The sequence below is a fragment of the Ovis canadensis genome, chromosome 13 (genome assembly GCF_042477335.2).
Source record: "Ovis canadensis isolate MfBH-ARS-UI-01 breed Bighorn chromosome 13, ARS-UI_OviCan_v2, whole genome shotgun sequence".
NCBI classification, from domain to species: Eukaryota; Metazoa; Chordata; class Mammalia; order Artiodactyla; family Bovidae; genus Ovis; species Ovis canadensis.
The window spans coordinates 45,040,388-45,059,557 of record NC_091257.1 but is presented as its reverse complement, the minus strand read 5'-3'; the positions used below and the strand labels follow the sequence as shown (position 1 = coordinate 45,059,557).

Genomic DNA, 19,170 nt, shown 5'->3' with positions numbered 1-19,170 from the left:
AAGAAGTCCCTGGGCTAATCTTCAGAATGGACTGGTTGGATCTCCTTGCAGTCCAAGGGACTCTCAAGATTCTTCTCCAACACCACAGTTCAAAAGCATCAATTCTTTGGCACTCAGCTTTCTTCACAGTCCAACTCTCACATCCATACATGACCACTGGAAAAACCATAGCCTTGACTAGACGGACCTTTGTTGGCAAAGTAATGTCTCTGCTTTTGAATATGCTATCTAGGTTGGTCATAACTTTCCTTCCAAGGAGTAAGCGTCTTTTAATTTCATGGCTGCAGTCACCATCTGCAGTTATTTTGGAGCCCCCCAAAATAAAGTCTGACACGGTTTGCACTGATTCCACATCCACTTTCCATGAAGTGATGGGACCAGATGCCATGATCTTCATTTTCTGAATGTTGAGCTTTAAACCAACTTTTTCACTTTCATCAAGAGGCTCTTTAGTTCCTCTTCACTTTCTGCCATAAGGGTGGTATCATCTGCATATCTGAGGTTATTGATATTTCTCCCAGGAATCTTGATTCTAGCTTGTGCTTCTTCCAGCCCAGCGTTTCTCATGATGTACTCTGCATAGAAGTTAAATAAGCAGGGGGACAATATACAGCCTTGACGTACTCCTTTTCCTATTTGGAACCAGTCTGTTGTTCCATGTCCAGTTCTAACTGTTGCTTCCTGACCTGCATATAGGTTTCTCAAGGGGCAGGTCAGGTGGTCTGGTATTCCCATCTCTTTCAGAATTTTCCACAGTTTATTGTGATCCACACAGTCAAAGGCTTTGGCATAGTCAATAAAGCAGAAATAGATGTTTTTCACTCCACATATAATTGGGATAATATGGTATTTGTCTTTGTCTGATTTACTTCACTTAGCATAATACCCCCAAGTTCCATCCATGTTGAGGCAAATAGAAAGATTTCCTTCCTTTTTTATTGGCTGAATAATACTCCATTTTGTGTATATACCACATTTTCTTTATCCATTCATCCACTGATGGACATTTAGAGTGTTTCAGTATCTTGGCTTGTAAACAGTGCTGCATTGAACATGAAGATGCATCTCAAGTAGTGTTTTCTCTTCCTTCCAATAAATACCCAGAAGTGGAATTGCTGGATGATGTGGTAGTTCTCTTTTTAACTTTCTGAGAAACCTTCCTACTGTACTCCATAGTGGCTATACCAGTTTACATCCCCACTAACAGTGCACAGGGGTTCCCTTTTCTCCACATCCTCTCGAACACTTGCTATTTCTTATTGTGACTTTGATTTGCATTTCCCTGATGACTAGTGAGTGTTGAGTACTGTTTCATGTACCTGTTGTATATAATCAGTATATCTTCATAGGAAAATGTGCATTCAGATCTTCTGCCTCTATTGTAATCATAGTGTTTGGGGTTTCTGTATTGAGTTCTGTGCGTTCTTCACATAGTTTGTATAGTAACCCCTTATCAGAAGTGAGATTTGCAAATATATCCTCCCATTCAGTAGGTTGCCTTTTCATTTTCCTTTGTTACACAGAAGCTTTTTAGTTTGATACAGTCCACTTGTTTATTTTTGCTTTTGATATCACATCCAAAAAAATCAATGCCAAGAGTGTCTTGGAGCTTACCACCTGTGTTTTCTAATAAGTAAGTTTTAAGGTTTCTGGTCTTACAGTTAAGTCTTAACTCATAGTGGATCAAATGATGTGTGTGTTGTAAGACAAGTGGCCCAGTTTTCACAGTACCGCTTGTTGAAGAGACTGGTCTTTATTCATTGTATGTCACAACTCCCGTGTTGTAAGTTAATTGTCTGTTTATGTGTAGGTTTATGTCTGGACTCTATTTGTTCCATTGATCTGTGTGGCTGTTTTAGGTGAGCACCTAAAAACAGGGCAGGGCACCCGGGGGGTAGACCTTCTTGGAGGAGGTGCAGGAGCAGCGCTGATGAAGACAGTAGGAGACCATTGCAGCAGGGGCTGCACGTGCCCCCCCGCAACTGTTGGGGGGGCCCTGCACAGGTTTTCCTTTTCCCCCAGGTGGTGAACTTCCTCCCAGGGCAACCCTCCTGGTGTCAGGCTGCTCTTGGCTGGGGGTAGGTACTTCTTAAAAAGTAGTGTGCTTTTCTCCACCACTATCCTCAATCTATTTTGGAACTCCATGGGTTTGTTGCTTCTGCTTCATAGCCCGGTGCTATCCTTGGACTGTTTTCTTCAGTTTGTAGTTTGTTGTTTTGTTGGGTTTTTGTGTAGGAGACATGAGTTGGGGTCTCCAAGCCCTCCATCTTGCTGATACCACTCCCCAGAATATTTCTGTGTAATATTGTGCAAGAAAATAAGAAGAAAAACCAACTTTATGATTTGTTTTTGAGCCAGATCTTAGCTTCTCTACCACACTAACCGAGGTTGTTTTGAAAAGTTCATAGATAGATAGACATCACTCTGTTGTCCACTGTATCATTGCTAACTAGGTGCTTTTGATCACCTTTGCATTTATGTACTTTAATTAGGTGATGGTCACGACTAACTCACTGACTTCCAGGATAACCTTAAAACTGAGTCGTGCCTTCTGTTCCCTTGTAAATTACCATGTAGGAACCTATGTTGTTGGAGAAGTCCTTATCAACTGCTGAAAGCATTCAGTTATTTTTATAAATTCATTGTCTTCTGTCTTGAAATTTTTCTGTTCTTGGAGATGTACTCTTTCAGTCACACAAATTCTAGGAATCTTGGTAACCCATATAACTTTAGTTACCTTTCAGTCTATAAGTCTGCTTTCTTATGTATCATATAATAGCCTGTTTAAGAGTCCTTATGAAGATTAAATGAATAATGTTGTGTAAAGCATCTGCAGTGCTTAATGTGTAGTAGGTATTTTATAAGTGTGATTCCTTTCTCTCTACACCTCAAGTTAATTAGTGCTGGTACTGGTGAGTTTACCTACAGTTAGTTTCTTCTACTGTACCTTTTTATTAACTTGAAAAAAGAAGTTTCTTTCCTCTTGGAATTAATAATCTTTTAAACTTCCAGTAACATTTCATTCTAAGTCTTTAGAAGTAAAAGTAATTTACATCTTTATGTTTTCCCACCACTGAATGAAATCAGTTTTATAGTATTAATAAGTTAACAGCTTCAACTGGAATCACTGATTATGTGTAGCACATTGAACTGTGTCGTGGAGGGTGACAAAAATAAGCGTCCTCTTACCTCTTTGAATCCTTTGATGGAAAAGATGGGAAATAAATAATTTATGTTCCTAAATGCTTTTAGTATCTTTGGAGCTGGGATCAAACTTAAGAGTTTTTGGAAACTGTAGCAAGTTAAAATGAAAATAAGATTGACATAAATAAAGTTAAAAGAAATGTGATTGAAGTGAACTGAGATTAGCTAGAGAGCCATCAAGTAGACCTGAGTGGGGAGGGTCATGCTGGCAAATAGCGTAAAGAAGAGAATGTGATATCTGTGAACATAAGGTAGGAAATAGCAATTTACATGCAGGCAGTAGCCAGCTAAGTGTTTGACTGGAGTGCAAAGACAGGGCACAAGAAAAATAATCATGTAGTATTTACTCAAGTGATGCCAAAGGTAAGAAATTAATGGTCAAGGCTTGGATTTATGGGGTTTTTTTTTTTCCTTCTCTTTTATTGGGATGTAATTGCTTTACAGTGCTGTCATTGTTTCAGCTATGTATACGTACATCCCCTCGCTCTTGCACCAGGGCAGGAATAGAGATGCAGACATAAGAGAATGGACTTTTTATACAGGGGTGGCAGGGAGGAGCTGGGGTGCGGAGCTGGAGGGGACGAATAGAGAGTAGCATTGACATATATACGCTGTCATGTGTAAAACAGCCAGCTAGTGGGGAGCTGCTGTATAGCACAGGAAGCTCAGCTTGGAGCTTTGAGAGGATTTATGTTTTAAAGAATATATTTCAGAGAACGAGTCATGCAGTTTTCTGTTATGTACCATCCTCTTAAGGCTTTAAGGTATTTGTTTTGTTTTTCCCTTCCATCTCTCACCTCTCTTCTAGATGTTCGCCTTTTCTATACCTCACATCCCAGTGGAGAGTGAGTGTGGAGTGGTATACACACATACACATGTAAAATGCCTGCTCTGTTTCAGGACATATTAGGTGACATGTTTCTACCCATATTGATAGTAATCACTGTGTGAAAGGTAGATTCCTTCTGGAATGGAATGCATTATAGTAAGGTAAGATGACTTGACAGATGAACTGGGTATTTTCCCAGGGTTTCCAGTCAGCTCTTTATAGTGCTGTGTAATTTTGATTTGAATTGATGGTCCGAGATGTCAAATATACTCTTATCCCAGTGTAACCACCAACACAAACCACTCTCAACGCAAACATATGGCCTTTCTGTACTGCGCCTTTTCGGATACCTATATATTTCGTTCCTTAGTGAGAAACTGAGACGTAAAATTATAAGTGAATGAGTTTGAGAAAAGAAATGTGCACAGAAAGTATCAGAATATTTCAGGAGATAACTGAACACAGTATTTTAGGAGACGATGAACAGAGTTGTAGAGAAATGCCTTCAGAATAAGAAGGAGTAGATCTGGACTTGAAAAGCCTAATGTGATTTAGAAGGTGAGTTTTGGTTTATATTCTAAAGGAACTATCAGGAATACAAAGATACTAAAACTAACGTTTAGTATCTTACAGTCGCAAGTAGTAGATTTGTTTGCATTTTACAATTTCAATTTTTTCCATCATTAATGAGGTAGCAGACTCCATTGGGTTTTACTGAATTACAAGGAAAATTAGACTGTCTTATTGTCAATATGAAAACACAATTTATGATCGTTGGCAGTTTTTCAGAATTGAGTCCTCAGGAATACATAGGAAAATAAATTTGTTATGTTTTTAATTAGAGAAAATTATTGATTAAATAAAGTAGTTTTCATCTGTATAGTTTTATGTGGGACGACTTAGCAGGACTATAATCTGATAGTTAAGAAGTAAACAAAACTTGTTCAGTCATCTTAGAGCTGTGTCTTTCTATTACTTAACCTTTAGTTCAGTTCAGTTGCTCAGTCTTGTCCAACTCTTTGCAACCCTTTGGATTGCAGCACACCAGGCTTGCCTGTCCATCACCAACTCCTGGAGCTTACTTACCATGGAGAAAATGAACTCCACTTTCTCATTTGAGTATCACTGTTTATTGTTTAGCTATATAGAGTCCACTCTAGGAAGTTGGATTCAGTTCAGTTCAGTTGCTCAGTCGTGTCCCACTCTTTGTAACCCCATGGACTGCAGCACGCAAGCCCTCCCCGTCCATCACCAACTCCCAGAGTCCACCCAAACCCATGTCCATTGAGTCGGTGATGCCATCCAACCATCTCATCCTCTGTCATACCCTTCTCCTCCTGCCTTCAATCTTTCCCAGCATCAGGGTCTTTTCCAATGAGTCAGTTCTTCACATCAGGTAGCCAAAGTATTGGAGTTTCAGCTTCAACATCAGTCCTTCCAATGAACACCCAGGACTGATCTCCTTTAGGACGGACTGGTTGGATCTCCTTGCAGTCCAAGGGACTCTCAAGAGTCTTCTCCAACACCACAGTTCAAAAGCATCAATTCTTTGGCACTCAGCTTTCTTTATAGTCCAACTCTCACATCCATACATGACTACTGGAAAATCCACAGCTTTTACTAGACGGACCTTTGTTGGCAAAGTAATGTTTCTGCTTTTTAATATGCCATCTAGGTTGGTCATAACTTTCCTTCCAAGGAGTAAGCATCTTTTAATTTCATGGCTGCAATCACCATCTGCAGTGATTTTGGAGCCCCAAAAAATAAAGTCTGACACTGTTTCCACTGTCTCCCCATCTATTTGCCATGAAGTGATGAGACTGGATGCCATGATCTTAGTTTTCTGAATGTCGAGCTCTAAGCCAACTTTCACTCTCCACTTTCACTTTCATCAAGAGGCTCTTTAGTTCTTCCTCACTTTCTGCCATAAGGGTGGTGTCATCTGCATATCTGAGGTTATCGATATTTCTCCCAACAATCTTGATTACAGCTTATACTTCATCCAGCCCTGTGTTTCTCATGATGTACTCTGCATAGAAGTTAAATAAGCAGGGTGACAATATACAGCCTTGACGTACTCCTTTTCCTATTTGGAACCAGTCTGTTGTTCCATGTCCAGTTCTAACTGTTGCTTTTTGACCTGCATACAGGTTTCTCAAGAGGCAGGTCAGGCGGTCTGGTATTCCCACCTCTTTCAGAGTTTTCCACAGTTTATTGTGATCCACACAGTCAAAGGCTTTGGCATAGTCAATAAAGGAGAAACCGATGTTTTTCTGGAACTCTTGCTTTTTTGATGTTCCAGCGGATGTTGGCAATTTGATCTCTGGTTCCTCTGCCTTTTCTAAAACCAGCTTGAACATCTGGAAATTCATGGTTCACGTATTGTTGAAGCCTGGCTTGGAGAATTTTAAGCATCACTTTATCAGCGTGTGAGATGAGTGCAATTGTGCAGTAGATTGAGCATTCTTTGGCATTGCCTTTCTTCGGGATTGGAATGAAAACTGACCTTTTCCAGTCCTGTGGCCACTGCTGAGTTTTCCAAATAGAAAATTCTTCATTTTTAGTCACAAACTAAATTACTAATTTGATCCCCACCCCCACCATAGTACTCTTTTCTGTATTCTGCACCATGTTTGGTTTGGTTTGTAACTTTCCCATCACATAAGGTGAAGTGGTTCTGCAAGATAGGCCAGAAATCAACTTCTCATTTCTTTCCAAACTTCATAGGTACAGTTCACAAAGCTGTTTTTGGTTGAACCATAATGCCTGAACAGAGCAGTTTATGTAAGTCTAAAGTTAGGGTTAGCTTGAATAATTGTCAGAACTGTGATTGAGCAGCTTCTTGTATCAAGCCCTCTGCTGGTCCTGGGGCTGTGTCTTCTCTGCCGTCCAGGAGCCAGAGAAGCAAAGCAGCAGGGAGACATGGGACAGGAGACCAGGGCAAAAGCAACCACAAAAATGCCTGGACCCTGCCTCAGGGCCAAAGTCACAGAGGTTAAAGCATCTGCCTGCAATGCAGGAGACGTGGGTTCGATCCCTGAGTCGGGAAGATCCCCCTGGAGAAGGAAATGGCAACCCACTCCAGTATTCTTGCCTGGAGAATCCCATGGACGGAGGAGCCTGGTGGGCTACAGTCCACGGGGTTGCAGAGAGTCGGACATGACTGAGCAACTTCACTTTCACTTTCTTTAAGAGTTCTACTAAATTGTTTATGTTATTAAAGTATTGATAATAATAATAATAGGTAAAGTACGATACAACATTTAATAAAAATAATTTATTATTTTCTTGACTAAGACCAACAGTGTTTACATTCTCCTCAATTAGATCTCTTCTAGGAAATGGCAACCCACTCCAGTATTCCTGCCTGGGAAATCCCATGGACAGGGAAGCTTGGAGGGCTACAGTCCTTGGGGTCGCAAAGAGTCAGACACAACTTGGCCACTAAAGAATAAACAATAACTAGCTCTCGATTTTCTCCTCTGTTCCTAAGAAACTTTACTCTTCTCATCTACAGAGGTTTGAATATATTACAGTCCCAATGCTGGGTCCTGCCTCTTCTCAAGCTCTCCTTCACCTGCTTGAACTCCTGACCCAGCTCTTCTGCAGCTCTCCATCAACTGCGGCCTCTGCTAAGAGAGACCTGCCAGGTTCCCCTTGTCTTCCCCAGGTTTTCCCAGTGGGGATCACAGTAGGTGCTCCCTTTTCCTTCATGTCCAGCTCTGACTTCTTCCTCATGAACTCTCGTCGTACCCAGCAGGTTGTGAACTCACTCCACTGTCAACACTCCTTCCTTGCACTGCTCTGCGCTGTGTCCCTCCTCTCACACTCTAGGAGCTGGGCACTTCTTACCATCTGTTTACTTGTTTTGAAAAAGCAAAACTCTTTCAAATTCGTAAACAGCTTTTCCCCTCCTTTTCAAATGTCTTAAAACACAACTTAACTGTATGTGAACATTGGCTCTGTAGCTGCTCACCAGCTCACTGTCACACACACAGTGCCCCCTCTTATCCTCCCTGTTCTTCCGAGGTGGAACGCCTGCACGAGTCTGTTTTATATTCATGTGGTTAAATTACTGATGCATTCACATTCTCCTTTTTCCTTTTGTGTTTCTTAGCCCTGCCTCTGTGTGTGTGTGTGTGTGTGCATGTGCGTGCACACGTGCTCACTCAGTCGTGTCCCAGTCTTTACAACCCACCAGCACTGTAGCCCATGGACTATAGCCCACTGGGCTCCTCTGTACATGGAATTTTCCAGGCAAGGATAGCTTGAGAAGTCAACAAATTGACTCTCAGGTTTCCTCTGCTGTTGATATTGAGGTCATCTTATCATTGTGTCTCTATTTCCATATTCTCTGTGGAACCAACCAAATCCTAGATGGCATGAGTTTCATCTGCTTAGACTTAAGGCTTCTTTTTCTAAAGAACTTGTCTTGATACGAATAACTGCTAAAGAATAAAGTAACTTCAAAATCAGTGTTTCAGAAAGGTAATTCCAAATCTCCTCTTCTGATCTTGGGTATATTAAAAGTCTGTGAGGTATTGAAAAAACGCTCTCCAGTCTCTAGTTATACTGTACGTATAAAAAAATAGAGTCACTGGCTTATAGTCACTGCTGTGCTCCGTGTTTACAAGCTGTAAATCTCATAGGTCGCTTGAAAACTGTTGGAGTGGTTACATTTTGAGGTAAATTATGTTTGAGTTAACGAGGTCATTGTGTTATTTTCCTGCTTGTTGTTTGTATCTTATACAGCCAATTAGCTTTTTCTGAGGATGGGAGCAGAGTCTCAGTTACAGTAAGAAGAGATAAGGCTGCCTGCCATTCAGTGCTTCTGAAGAATATTGTAATACACACTGCCTGTGTTGAGTGATACATGCGATAACCCATAAACACAGAACTGTTTGTGTCTGCCAGTGACCTGATAAAGCCTGTTTTACATTATGAGATGCTAAGCTTTTAGCTGTGACCTAACTAAGCAAAATGAGTAATTTTTTTCTACCTTTCGAACTCAAGTTAGGCTTACAAAGCTGGAATATTTTCACAGGTGCCTTAAAACAAGTGCTTTATTCTCTATATTGTAAATTATTGGTAGCTTGACAAACTGGAATTATTCTAAACCCCCACTTTATAAAATTATGTTTAGGAAAATTTTTAATTATCCTAAATGATTCTCTTTAGTCAAGGCCAATCAGTCTTCATATGAATAAGCATGTGCTTAGGAGGTTTAAGAAAAGACTTTAAAGAATCATAACTTCTTTATTTCCTTTCTGGTAGAGACAGAGTACACACTACGTCCAGAAAGAGCAGCTATGCTTTATTTTGTGGTTTGATGACAGAAGCAGGACTTTTGGACACCTCGTTTTCCAAGACAAGATTTTTATTTTTATTATTCTAACCCCTGAAAAGGGTATGGTGTTATTATTATCCTAATCCCTGAAAAAGGGTATCATGTTGGAAGCTGATCGGAAGCCAAGACAGTCTTCAGAAATGAGTAAATGGGTAGAGGAACTTGAGTGTTGGACATTTAAGGGCATCAACAACTTGCTGGTTTAAAAGCACTGTGATTTCAGACAGCCCAGAAGCTTTTTTTGTGTGTCATGCTCTGTTGCATCATCTGAGTTTGGGCCATTTCCCATCCTCATTGAGCCCTAGAAAAGGAGTATTTTCTATTGACTAGTCTTCATCAACATTTGAGTCTACCCTATGTCCCAACTTTTTTTTTTTTTTCCTGTTAAATCTTTGGCTTTTATTTAAGTCAGGTCTGTTGATTTAAGTCAAGAGGTATCTTTTCTTGATCTTATATTATTAGCGACCTAAATAGCAATTGATCATGAAAATCCTTTCAAAAAAGTACATAACATTGTGACAAGAGGAATTTATTGGTAAAGGATCATTTAAATTGGATTTGTTAAAGGGAATTTAAAGGTTTACATTATTTATTGAAAAATAAACCTAATTAATAAATAGTTGTTATAAACTTAAGTAGAAAAAACTTACATCATTTAAATTTGTAAGCCTGTTTAAGAAGTAATTTGGCTTTAAGGTTTCTTTGGTGTTCTCAGGTAGAAGTCATGTGGTTATTTTTGTATTAAAAACTAACCTTGAAAATAAATCTTTGCCTATGTGCTCAAGAACACTAATGGAAAAAAAAGAACCTAATAATAATAGACATTGCACCCAAAATAAGCTGAATATGCTATTCCTTAACTCTTTGTATCCCTCTTACTGACTTCACTGGTGTCTGTGATCAGCAGTAATAGCATTTCTTGAAGTAAGCTGTCTAAATTGTTTCTGTAATATATTTTCTCAGATAATGGATTCATACCTGACTCACTTCTAGAAGATGTGATGAAAGCCTTGGACCTTGTTTCAGATCCTGAATAGTAAGATACATACAAAGTGTTATTTAGTGAGGGGGGAGGGTGGGAGAACTCTTTTAACTGCCCCACGTGGCCCTTGTCTTCATTAATAATGTACATCATTACATCTATAACTTCTATAAATTTGGGATCTTTATTATCCATGGGAAAATCTCTCTCTAGTTAGGTGGACACATCTTTTAATCAAATACATAATATATTGATCAAATATAGGTTATTAAAAATCACCTTTGGTCTACATTTTCTTTTTTTTTTTTTCCTTTTTCCGAAAGTATATCTGACAGTGAAAAAGCTTTAGCTAACAAACATTTAAGGAAAGGATTCAGCAAAAGCATCCCAAAACATATTGGTATACAGTTTTTAGAACTTGATACTATTCTATTTTCAGTTAGTTTGGCTATATTTTCTTTGAAAGTATGAAATATGTATAAATATTAGCAAACTAACCACATGTGAAATAATGTCTCAATCTCACCACCTAGAGCTGGGATGTTACCCTTTCTTAGTAGACATAATTGGTGATTCCAACTTAAAGAGGAGAAATTCAGAGACAGTTGAACCAGTCCAATAAATGGTATAATAGTAACTACCATATTTCTTCTCAGCTGATTACCAAGTGGAGACCTTTTTGTTTATATTGCTCTAATACGCAAAAGAGACTTGAATTCGGATAATTTTGGTTACTAAGAAGTCTTAAGATGGGAAGGAAGAAAAAGACAGTTATTAAAGTTAGCACAGATGAGTCGAATTGTTTTTCTAGAAATAGCTGAAAGATTGGACAGTTACTCACTTGGTCCTTTGGTCCAGTCCATTTATAATGTTCGATGGCCATAAGCTAACTGGACCGTATCAAGGATTAATATAGTAAATATGACTGTGTCTTCATCTGTTTCATTTCATAACATGATATATATGTATTACTGTATTCTTAAAGTAAGCTAAAGGAAAGGTCATAAGGAACATCATAAGAGAAATTTATTTATGATATATGTTTATATTGATTGAAAAATACATGTGTATGTTTGTGTAAGTGGACCCTGGCAATTCAAACCCATGTTATACAAGGGTCAACTGTATAAAAGTTATCTTTATAACCTGAGAGGTAATATGGAGAAAAAAGATGTTCTAAAAAGACCATTTTCATTTTTAAAACTCTTTAAACTGCAGTCCACTCTTCTCTGCCTTCTTTCTATACATGATACCTTTCAGCAACCTCAGTGACACCAAATGGTAAGGGCTCTGCCAAATGCTACTCCAGACCGCTACTGGAACAACAGTCATGCCACTTCCTGAAATTCAGTGTACTTTATTAGCTCTTTGAGAACTGTCTTACCTTTCATAACCTTCAGTTTACACTGTCTTAAGAATTTTAAGCCTCCATCTCATTTGGTTCTTGAAAGTGAGCTTTTCAGGAGATGTTTTTGATTATCTGATGTACTGCTACCTTTGACACTGTTCCTTTTTCTCTCTAACGTAAAAGAAAAAAATGCTTATTTTTAAGCCTAAATGCCTCATTTGGTAGCTAAATTCAGGCATACCTATGAAGCAAAGGGAATGTGCCTTTGGGAGGCTATAGGCCTGCTTTTACAAGCCTGGGTTTTTAAGTTACTTTACCTAATAAGGAACAATATTCCAAAGTCATCATCATAATTTAAATTCTAAATAGTAACAGATTACTCTGGTTTAAAAATAACCAAGTTTTGGCAAATTAGATGTCATTCCTGTGTATTTGTCATTAAGGGTCTAAAAAAGAACAGCTCTCAGGATTTTTGGCAGTCAAATGTGTTGCAGTACCAGTAATTTAATCATGAAAGAAGAAAAATAAGCTTTTTTTTCCTGTGGTATCCACTGTTTTTCTTTTTTCTCTCTCCATAGTATAAATCTCATGAAGAATAAATTAGATCCAGAAGGATTAGGAATCATATTATTGGGTCCATTTCTTCAAGAATTTTTTCCTGATCAGGTAACATTGTTTTGTTCTATTGGGATGATCATATTATGATTGTTTCAGCATTTTTCCCTACTAAACATGTTCTAACATGCAGATATTAGACTAAGAAAGCACTATTATGTAAATACTTGCCCAGACCAAGAGAATAGAAGGGCATGTATGTTCCAATACAATAATGTAAAATTTTGATTAAAGGACAGAGGTGGTGAAAGCCAGTATATACACCAATATAGGCATTCTGATACTGTTTTCTAAAGAAAGATTCAAATTCAGAAATACGTGGAATAAAAACAGAAAGATTCTCTTAATCCCCTCCTGCCCCTGGGTAACTTCTTTCAGGTAACTATTGTCAGTAGGTTGGTACGTATCTTTAAAACTTTCTCAATGCTAGCAAAGAAGGTTAAGGATCCTGTATGTAGTGCGAACTCCTACCAGTGCTCCTGTGTCCCAGGAGAATTTTAGTTGCATTAAAGGAGACCCTTTGAGTGGAACCGTACTATTTCATGTTGGGTCATGTCTATGTCACTGGCTAATTCTACAGCCTACACTTAACTTTTCCTCCTGTCGGAGTGCAGGGTTTTACCACTCCCTCAAATTATTTAGCAAGGTGTGTTGTGATTTCATCAGATACCAGCATAGTTTACAGTAAGAATAGCAGAAGCAGCTACCATTTAATAAGCATGTACTATGCATGAGATACTGTGTACCTTCTAAATTGCATATTATTTTTCCCCAATTTTGCCAGTGAGGAAATTGAAGATTAGAGAACTTAAAAAAATGGCTTAAGGTTATACTGCTAGCACGAGGCCAATTCAGGATCCAGTGTAGGTTGTCTAAGCCCAGAGACAAAGCATTTTAGCGCGGTTACATTACCTTTTGTTGCTATTTATTTTATACCACTTGTTACCAGAACTGCAGTAAAATATTTATTTTGTAAGTTAAAATACAGTAACTCTGAAAATCCAGTCAAATCATTTATCTAAGTAATTGCACTGACTTGTGTTTAAATAAGATGGTTGATATGTCTTTTAAAGCTTTTGAGTGGGATACAAAAAAGAGCGTAGATTCTAGACATGAAAAGTAAAAAACAGTTAAAAATATGAACTCTTTTAAAATATGATGCACAAATTATTAAGATTTGAACTAAAAGAAGAGAAGTTGAAAAAAATCACAAATGTGCACAGAGCTGACAACAAAAGGTCTTTTCATGTGAAGATGAGGAATATGCTTGTCTCAGAGAACTGAGAAAGGTGAGTGGTTGGGGACAAGCCTGGAAAAGCAGTTTAGGTCCTACATTTTTAGGATTCTTGGTTACAAATCCCAGCATGAGCTAAACATGAGCAGGAAGGAGTAGCTCAGAATACTTGAAGGATGGAAGAGGTAGGCAGTGCCTGGAAGGTGGGTTCCAAGAGCTTCTGGGACTGGGCCAAGTTTCATCTCCACCCCCATACATGCACATATTTAAAACCGTAAACTACTGTAGAAGAACTTATCATAAAAATCACTGCTTTGCCAATCTCTAGTCTCTTCCCCAGATGCAACTATTTCAGCTTTTAGATTTTATAGTACTTAAGTGTAAGGTCGAACCCCGGGGGCCATGATGGGCCGCCCCTTCCCTCCCCCGCCGGCGGGAGAAGTCCCTAAGGAAGGAGCCTCCCAGATCCCGGGGACCAGTGACAGCACAGTTCGCCAAATCCGCCCCACCCCAGCCACGTAGAAGGACCTATCAGCCCGCGACACCTCGGCCCGATGACCTATCCAAATCCCCATCCATTAACCTGACCATCCCTCGCAAAAAACTTATATAAGCTGCTTCTAACACAGCCGGGCACGGACTTCCTTGACCTGCCTCGTTTGGGTCCAGGAATCCTGCCGGGTAGCGCTTCGTCATTAAAAAGCTTGTTAGACAGTTTTTTTTTTTTGGTGTCCTGGTCGTCTTTTATCTAACATTAAGTACATAAATCTAAGTGTCTTGCTTTGTCAACTGATTCCGTAATCAAAGGCTGTGGAATTAAGAAGCTTCCATTTTACTTTGAATTGCTAGTTAGAAATTGCCTGATATACAGTTTTAATTGTTGGTTATTTATAATATAGGGTTCCAGTGGTCCAGAGTCTTTTACTGTCTACCACTACAATGGATTGAAACAGTCAAATTACAATGAAAAGGTATGATAACTCAGTGTAATTTGTCTTCACCTGAGTTGATAAAATACAGGAGTATGTATTACAATGTCTGAGTCCCATAAACCTGATGCCTAAGCAAGGAGGTTATCCTAGGAGTCTCTTTACTGTCACAGCTTATCATAGACCTGGACTCGGTGAGAGAGTCATTGGAATTTTGGAGCAGTGGTTTCACTATAACAAGGTAACTCATCTACATACATGTTGTTACAAAATCATGTTTAGTCCACGGAAGTTATTGATCCACTTAAATGAAGAATGAAGGGGCAAGAGGGAGATTTTTTATTTAAAAAATATATATATATTTTAAAGGATTTAAGTTAATAACCATAACAGCGAGCATTTATTGAGGATGTACCAAGAATTGTCATCGCACTTTGTTTTCTCCAAAGTTTCACCCCACCTCATGAACTAAGTATTCTTGCATATTCTCCGTTTACAGTAGAGAAAATTGAGGCACAGAGAAGGAAGCAGTTCACCAAGGTCAGGCAGCAAGGAGACAGCAGAGCTGGAGCGAAGGGTGTCTCCCTCTGAGCCTGTGGTTCACCCGCTGTGCTCTGATCTTGCCTTCTTGAATCTCAGACAAGGGCCCATGGGTGCTTCACTTCCAGATGTACTCACCCACTCTACAGCAGAAGTTTGGTCTTGACAATTCACCCTCTTTGATTAATGAGCTTAGCAACACAGAAGATCTATCTACTCTGTTTGCATTTATTCCAGTTAAGAGTCACAGTAGATATAGCTCATATTAGAAGGACTAAGGCCTAACATGCCTTTTTAATTTGAAGTACCCGTGCTGACTTCATGTGTATCTGATATACTGAGGATGGCTACAGAAAACAGATCGTCATGTGCATTAGAGCACATCTAAACCTGCCCCTAAAATATACTTTTGTTTATAACAAAATATAAATTAGAACTTTTATTAAGTTAGGGCCAAAGATCTTTTCATAGGATAATTGATATCTATTGTGAAAAATAGAAATTGTCAATAAAAAAAGAGAACTTGTATGTTTGGTCCTACTGTGTAAATTAATGAGCACTTCATCTAGTTGTAAGTTCTGTGTAGCCTTGTACTAGAAGGTATTTTGTAGTCACAAAGTAGTTACTTGCCTACACAATCCCTGCAAAGTAGATCAGTCAAATGTTATCTGTATTTTACAGATGAAGCCTCTGGGACAGGGAGATTAGCGACTCACCCAGGGTCACACGGCCAGTCACTGGCAGAGCAGGGACTGGAACTGAGTTCCTGAAACCCAGTTCTGTCCTTGGTCTGCCTGCCCACGCTATATGTGTATAGTAAGTTTTTAAGTCACGCTTATAACAAGTAAAAGTGTCTGACATGACTAACAAAAAGAAATCAAAGATGAACTATTAACCTGACAACAGGACATAAGAATTAGAATGCAAAGCATGTATTATACTATTAAGCTGCAAAGGTTTAACATAAAGTTACTTACGTTATACGAGCTAGAAATGTAGTAGACCGCATAGAAGATACTATTAAAAATACCTGAGGAAACAGGTAGCAGGAGAAGGCTGGCCAAGTGGAAGGGAGCCTGACCCACCAGCGCAGCCCAGGCTGGTGAGGCCACAGAGGAGATCATGGTACTCAGCCCTGAGCACTTCTGCTCTAACACTGTGGCCAAGGAAAGTTTCTCATGGAAGAGAGGTCTTGTCTTTCTTGTTCATTATGATAACCTGTTATATGCTTGGTGGACAATTTTTGAGAAAAAGTTGTTTTGCTTTAGAGAGCTAAAAAGCATGATTACTTAGGGTTTTAATAGTAAAGTTACTCCATCAAAACTAGAACCTAATTAAGAAACCGAAGTACCTGACCTAGTAATAGAAAATACTCCACTCCTGTAGTTAATGTTTTTTAAGGAGATTCCAACTTAAGGCTAAGTTTATAGCTTTTATCTTGGAAGAACATAATTATAATCATGTGTATCAGCCACTGAGTGTGAAAATCATTATACATACTTTTTCAACATAGCAGGCTTATTCTGTTGTCTTTCAAATTATGCAATTAGAATATTCTGGTATCAAGAGAAATTAATGACAGTGCTTTCATGTATACAGTGAGTGCTTATAAATGCTAACTTATTGTCAGTATGTTACTTCATATATAATGTCTAAAAGTTTTTTAAATTAGAGTGAAACCTTTTTTGACGTCCGTCCACCTGCCACTGCATATCAATTACCTAGTTTTTTATCCATCAACCTTTTCCTGCTATTTGATTTCTCTTTCTGACTGAAGTCTTTTTTTCTCCATGATTTTTTGTGCCAAACCAAAATGAAGAGCACTTCAGAAGTATTTAATGCAATAACAGAAAATTTCATTGACAAATATCCAGTTTGCTTCCAGCTCTGGAAATTCAGCACTTTATTTTCTGCTTTCATTATAATTCCTTCTCAGAATATATAGCTGTATTTTTATCACAGCTTTTTATCTGAAATGAGGCAACATTTGAAGAGTGAATTTTCTTTGCTAAGATTGATTGACCTCAGTGGCTTGCTTCTGTTCAATAGGTAATGTATGTGGAAGGAACCGCAGTTGTTATGGGGTTTGAAGACCCCCTGCTACAGACAGATGACACGCCCATTAAACGCTGTCTCCAAACCAAATGGCCATACATTGAATTACTCTGGACCACAGATCGCTCACCTTCACTAAACTGATTCGCCTAAGTATTTATAAAGAAGATTGTAATAGCAGATGTTGAAAAAAGGATGCAAGACTGGCAAGTGGCCCAATGAAGCTATACACTGGTATCACTGATAATCTGTAAATAACAATTAAAGACACATTTTCAGTGTTTAAGATATGTTTAAATTATTTGTTTTAAAGCTTTATGTTAAAGGTTACCCTATTTAAATTCTTTATGTGAAATTTACTAGCAAAACTAAGCTTTAATCAAAGTTCATCACTGTTGCAGTCAGATAATTTGGTCATTTGCCAAATTACAGACATCATAATAGCATTTTTATATTGAGTATCAAGGTTACTATTTATAGACTTCTACTTTGGGATTTAATTTCATTCAGGCACTGTTTATTGTTTAAGTGATTCTGGCATGCAATGCATCAGCCTCTACATTGAAATGCAAAAGAATTTTTACCTTCATTATTTCTTAAATCTGGTTTCCATTAGAAATATTGATAAATAACAAATTATCAACCTGAATCTTTGACAATTGGCTTAGCTCTGGCATGTGTATAAAAAAGTAGAAACTATAAGGGAACATTACCATTTATTCACAGATATATAGAGGATGTATTTTAAAAAATGATAGGAAAGAGAATCTGTTTGATAGTCTTAACACTGTTAACTTTCACTGTATTGCCAACTACACATTTCCAAATTTGTCCCAACAGCCCTGTAAGCCAGCTTTCTTGTATATTTACAAATGTGATAAATGCATGAGAACATCTGTTATTACATTAGTATATCGCATTATTTATTATGGTCCTAGTCGATGGCCTAAATAAACACTTTTTTTCTTTAACTTTACCCTTGATTTGTTTACATTCATAGCTCAAAATAACGTACTCTTAAATGAGTCTGCTCAGTAGGCCTGAGAGCACAGAACAAATACCTTTTGGACTCACACAGCACCTCAACAGGGAGACCAAACCTTGCACTTAGTAACTCAAATGGTCAGAAGCACCAAAACCTGGGGGACAGCTGTCTTCGTCAGTAGACAAAGTTACAGAAGCCTCGTCCTGTGTACTTTTGAGAGCAATTACTGTTATTTCAATAGTTTTGTTGCCCAATAATTTGAAATGTGAATACCCAGAAAATACTTCACTTAAGGCAGACAAGACAGCCTCATAATGAATTTCAGAACTAAACTTTTACTTCAATAACATGTATTTCCTCTATAAATCTCTTGGGGGGTTTTATTTATATTTTTGTACACATTGACAATGATAAGTAGATTTTAGCATAGGAAAACCCCCAATTTTATATATAACAACTTTCAGTAGCACTGTATTAGGAGTGTGATACTAGCTACTACAATTACAGCTGTAAAATGTCAGTATTGGGGGTTAATCTTGCTTATTTCCAAATGGATATAAAATATTATGCTAGAATTAGTTCTCTAACTCTGCTCCTAAATTCCATAAGGATTATGAAAAACCATAGATTCTACTTATAAACATTGAGTCTACAATATGTTATTCTTAGAATTGTTTCATAACAAACCATTCGAAAACTTCATGACATAATCATTTTATAAAGCCTATGGCTCAGCGGTTTGAACAAAATACAATGGGAGTGGCTTGTCTGCCTCTTAGTCTGGAGGCCCAGCTAGGAGAGTGTAGGTGCCTTAACTCCCATGACTGGGACCTTAGCTTGATCTGACAACTGTCTAACATGACATTAGACAACTGCAGATAACATTTTCTTTTCACGTCCATGTGGGATACTTAACCCTAGACCATAGGCTGCACCATGAAACAAACCTAGAAAAATCTCCAAAAGTCTGGAGATTAAGCAGCACACTTCTAAAAAAGCCAAGGGTCAAAGTGGAATTGCAGTGGGAATTAGGACGTATTTTTTGCTGAATGATAGTGAAAATAGCAGATAGCAAAATTGTGGGATAGAAATAAAGCAGTGC

General features: G+C 38.3%; 1 protein-coding gene across 4 annotated transcripts in view; it reads left to right on the top strand.

Annotated features, from left to right (window-relative positions):
- MINDY3 (MINDY lysine 48 deubiquitinase 3) overlaps nucleotides 1-17,369 on the top strand; it is an 82,259-nt gene extending 64,890 nt beyond the window's left edge. For all 4 annotated transcript variants that reach the window (XM_069547572.1, XM_069547574.1, XM_069547573.1 and 1 more), the window contains 4 exons: nucleotides 10,344-10,416; nucleotides 12,289-12,376; nucleotides 14,459-14,530; nucleotides 17,078-17,369. In XM_069547572.1, the coding sequence (XP_069403673.1) occupies nucleotides 10,344-10,416; nucleotides 12,289-12,376; nucleotides 14,459-14,530; nucleotides 17,078-17,227 (383 nt within the window). In that variant the 3' untranslated portion in view covers nucleotides 17,228-17,369. The remainder of the gene's footprint in view (nucleotides 1-10,343; nucleotides 10,417-12,288; nucleotides 12,377-14,458; nucleotides 14,531-17,077) is intronic.
- The last annotated feature ends 1,801 nt before the right edge of the window (nucleotides 17,370-19,170 follow it).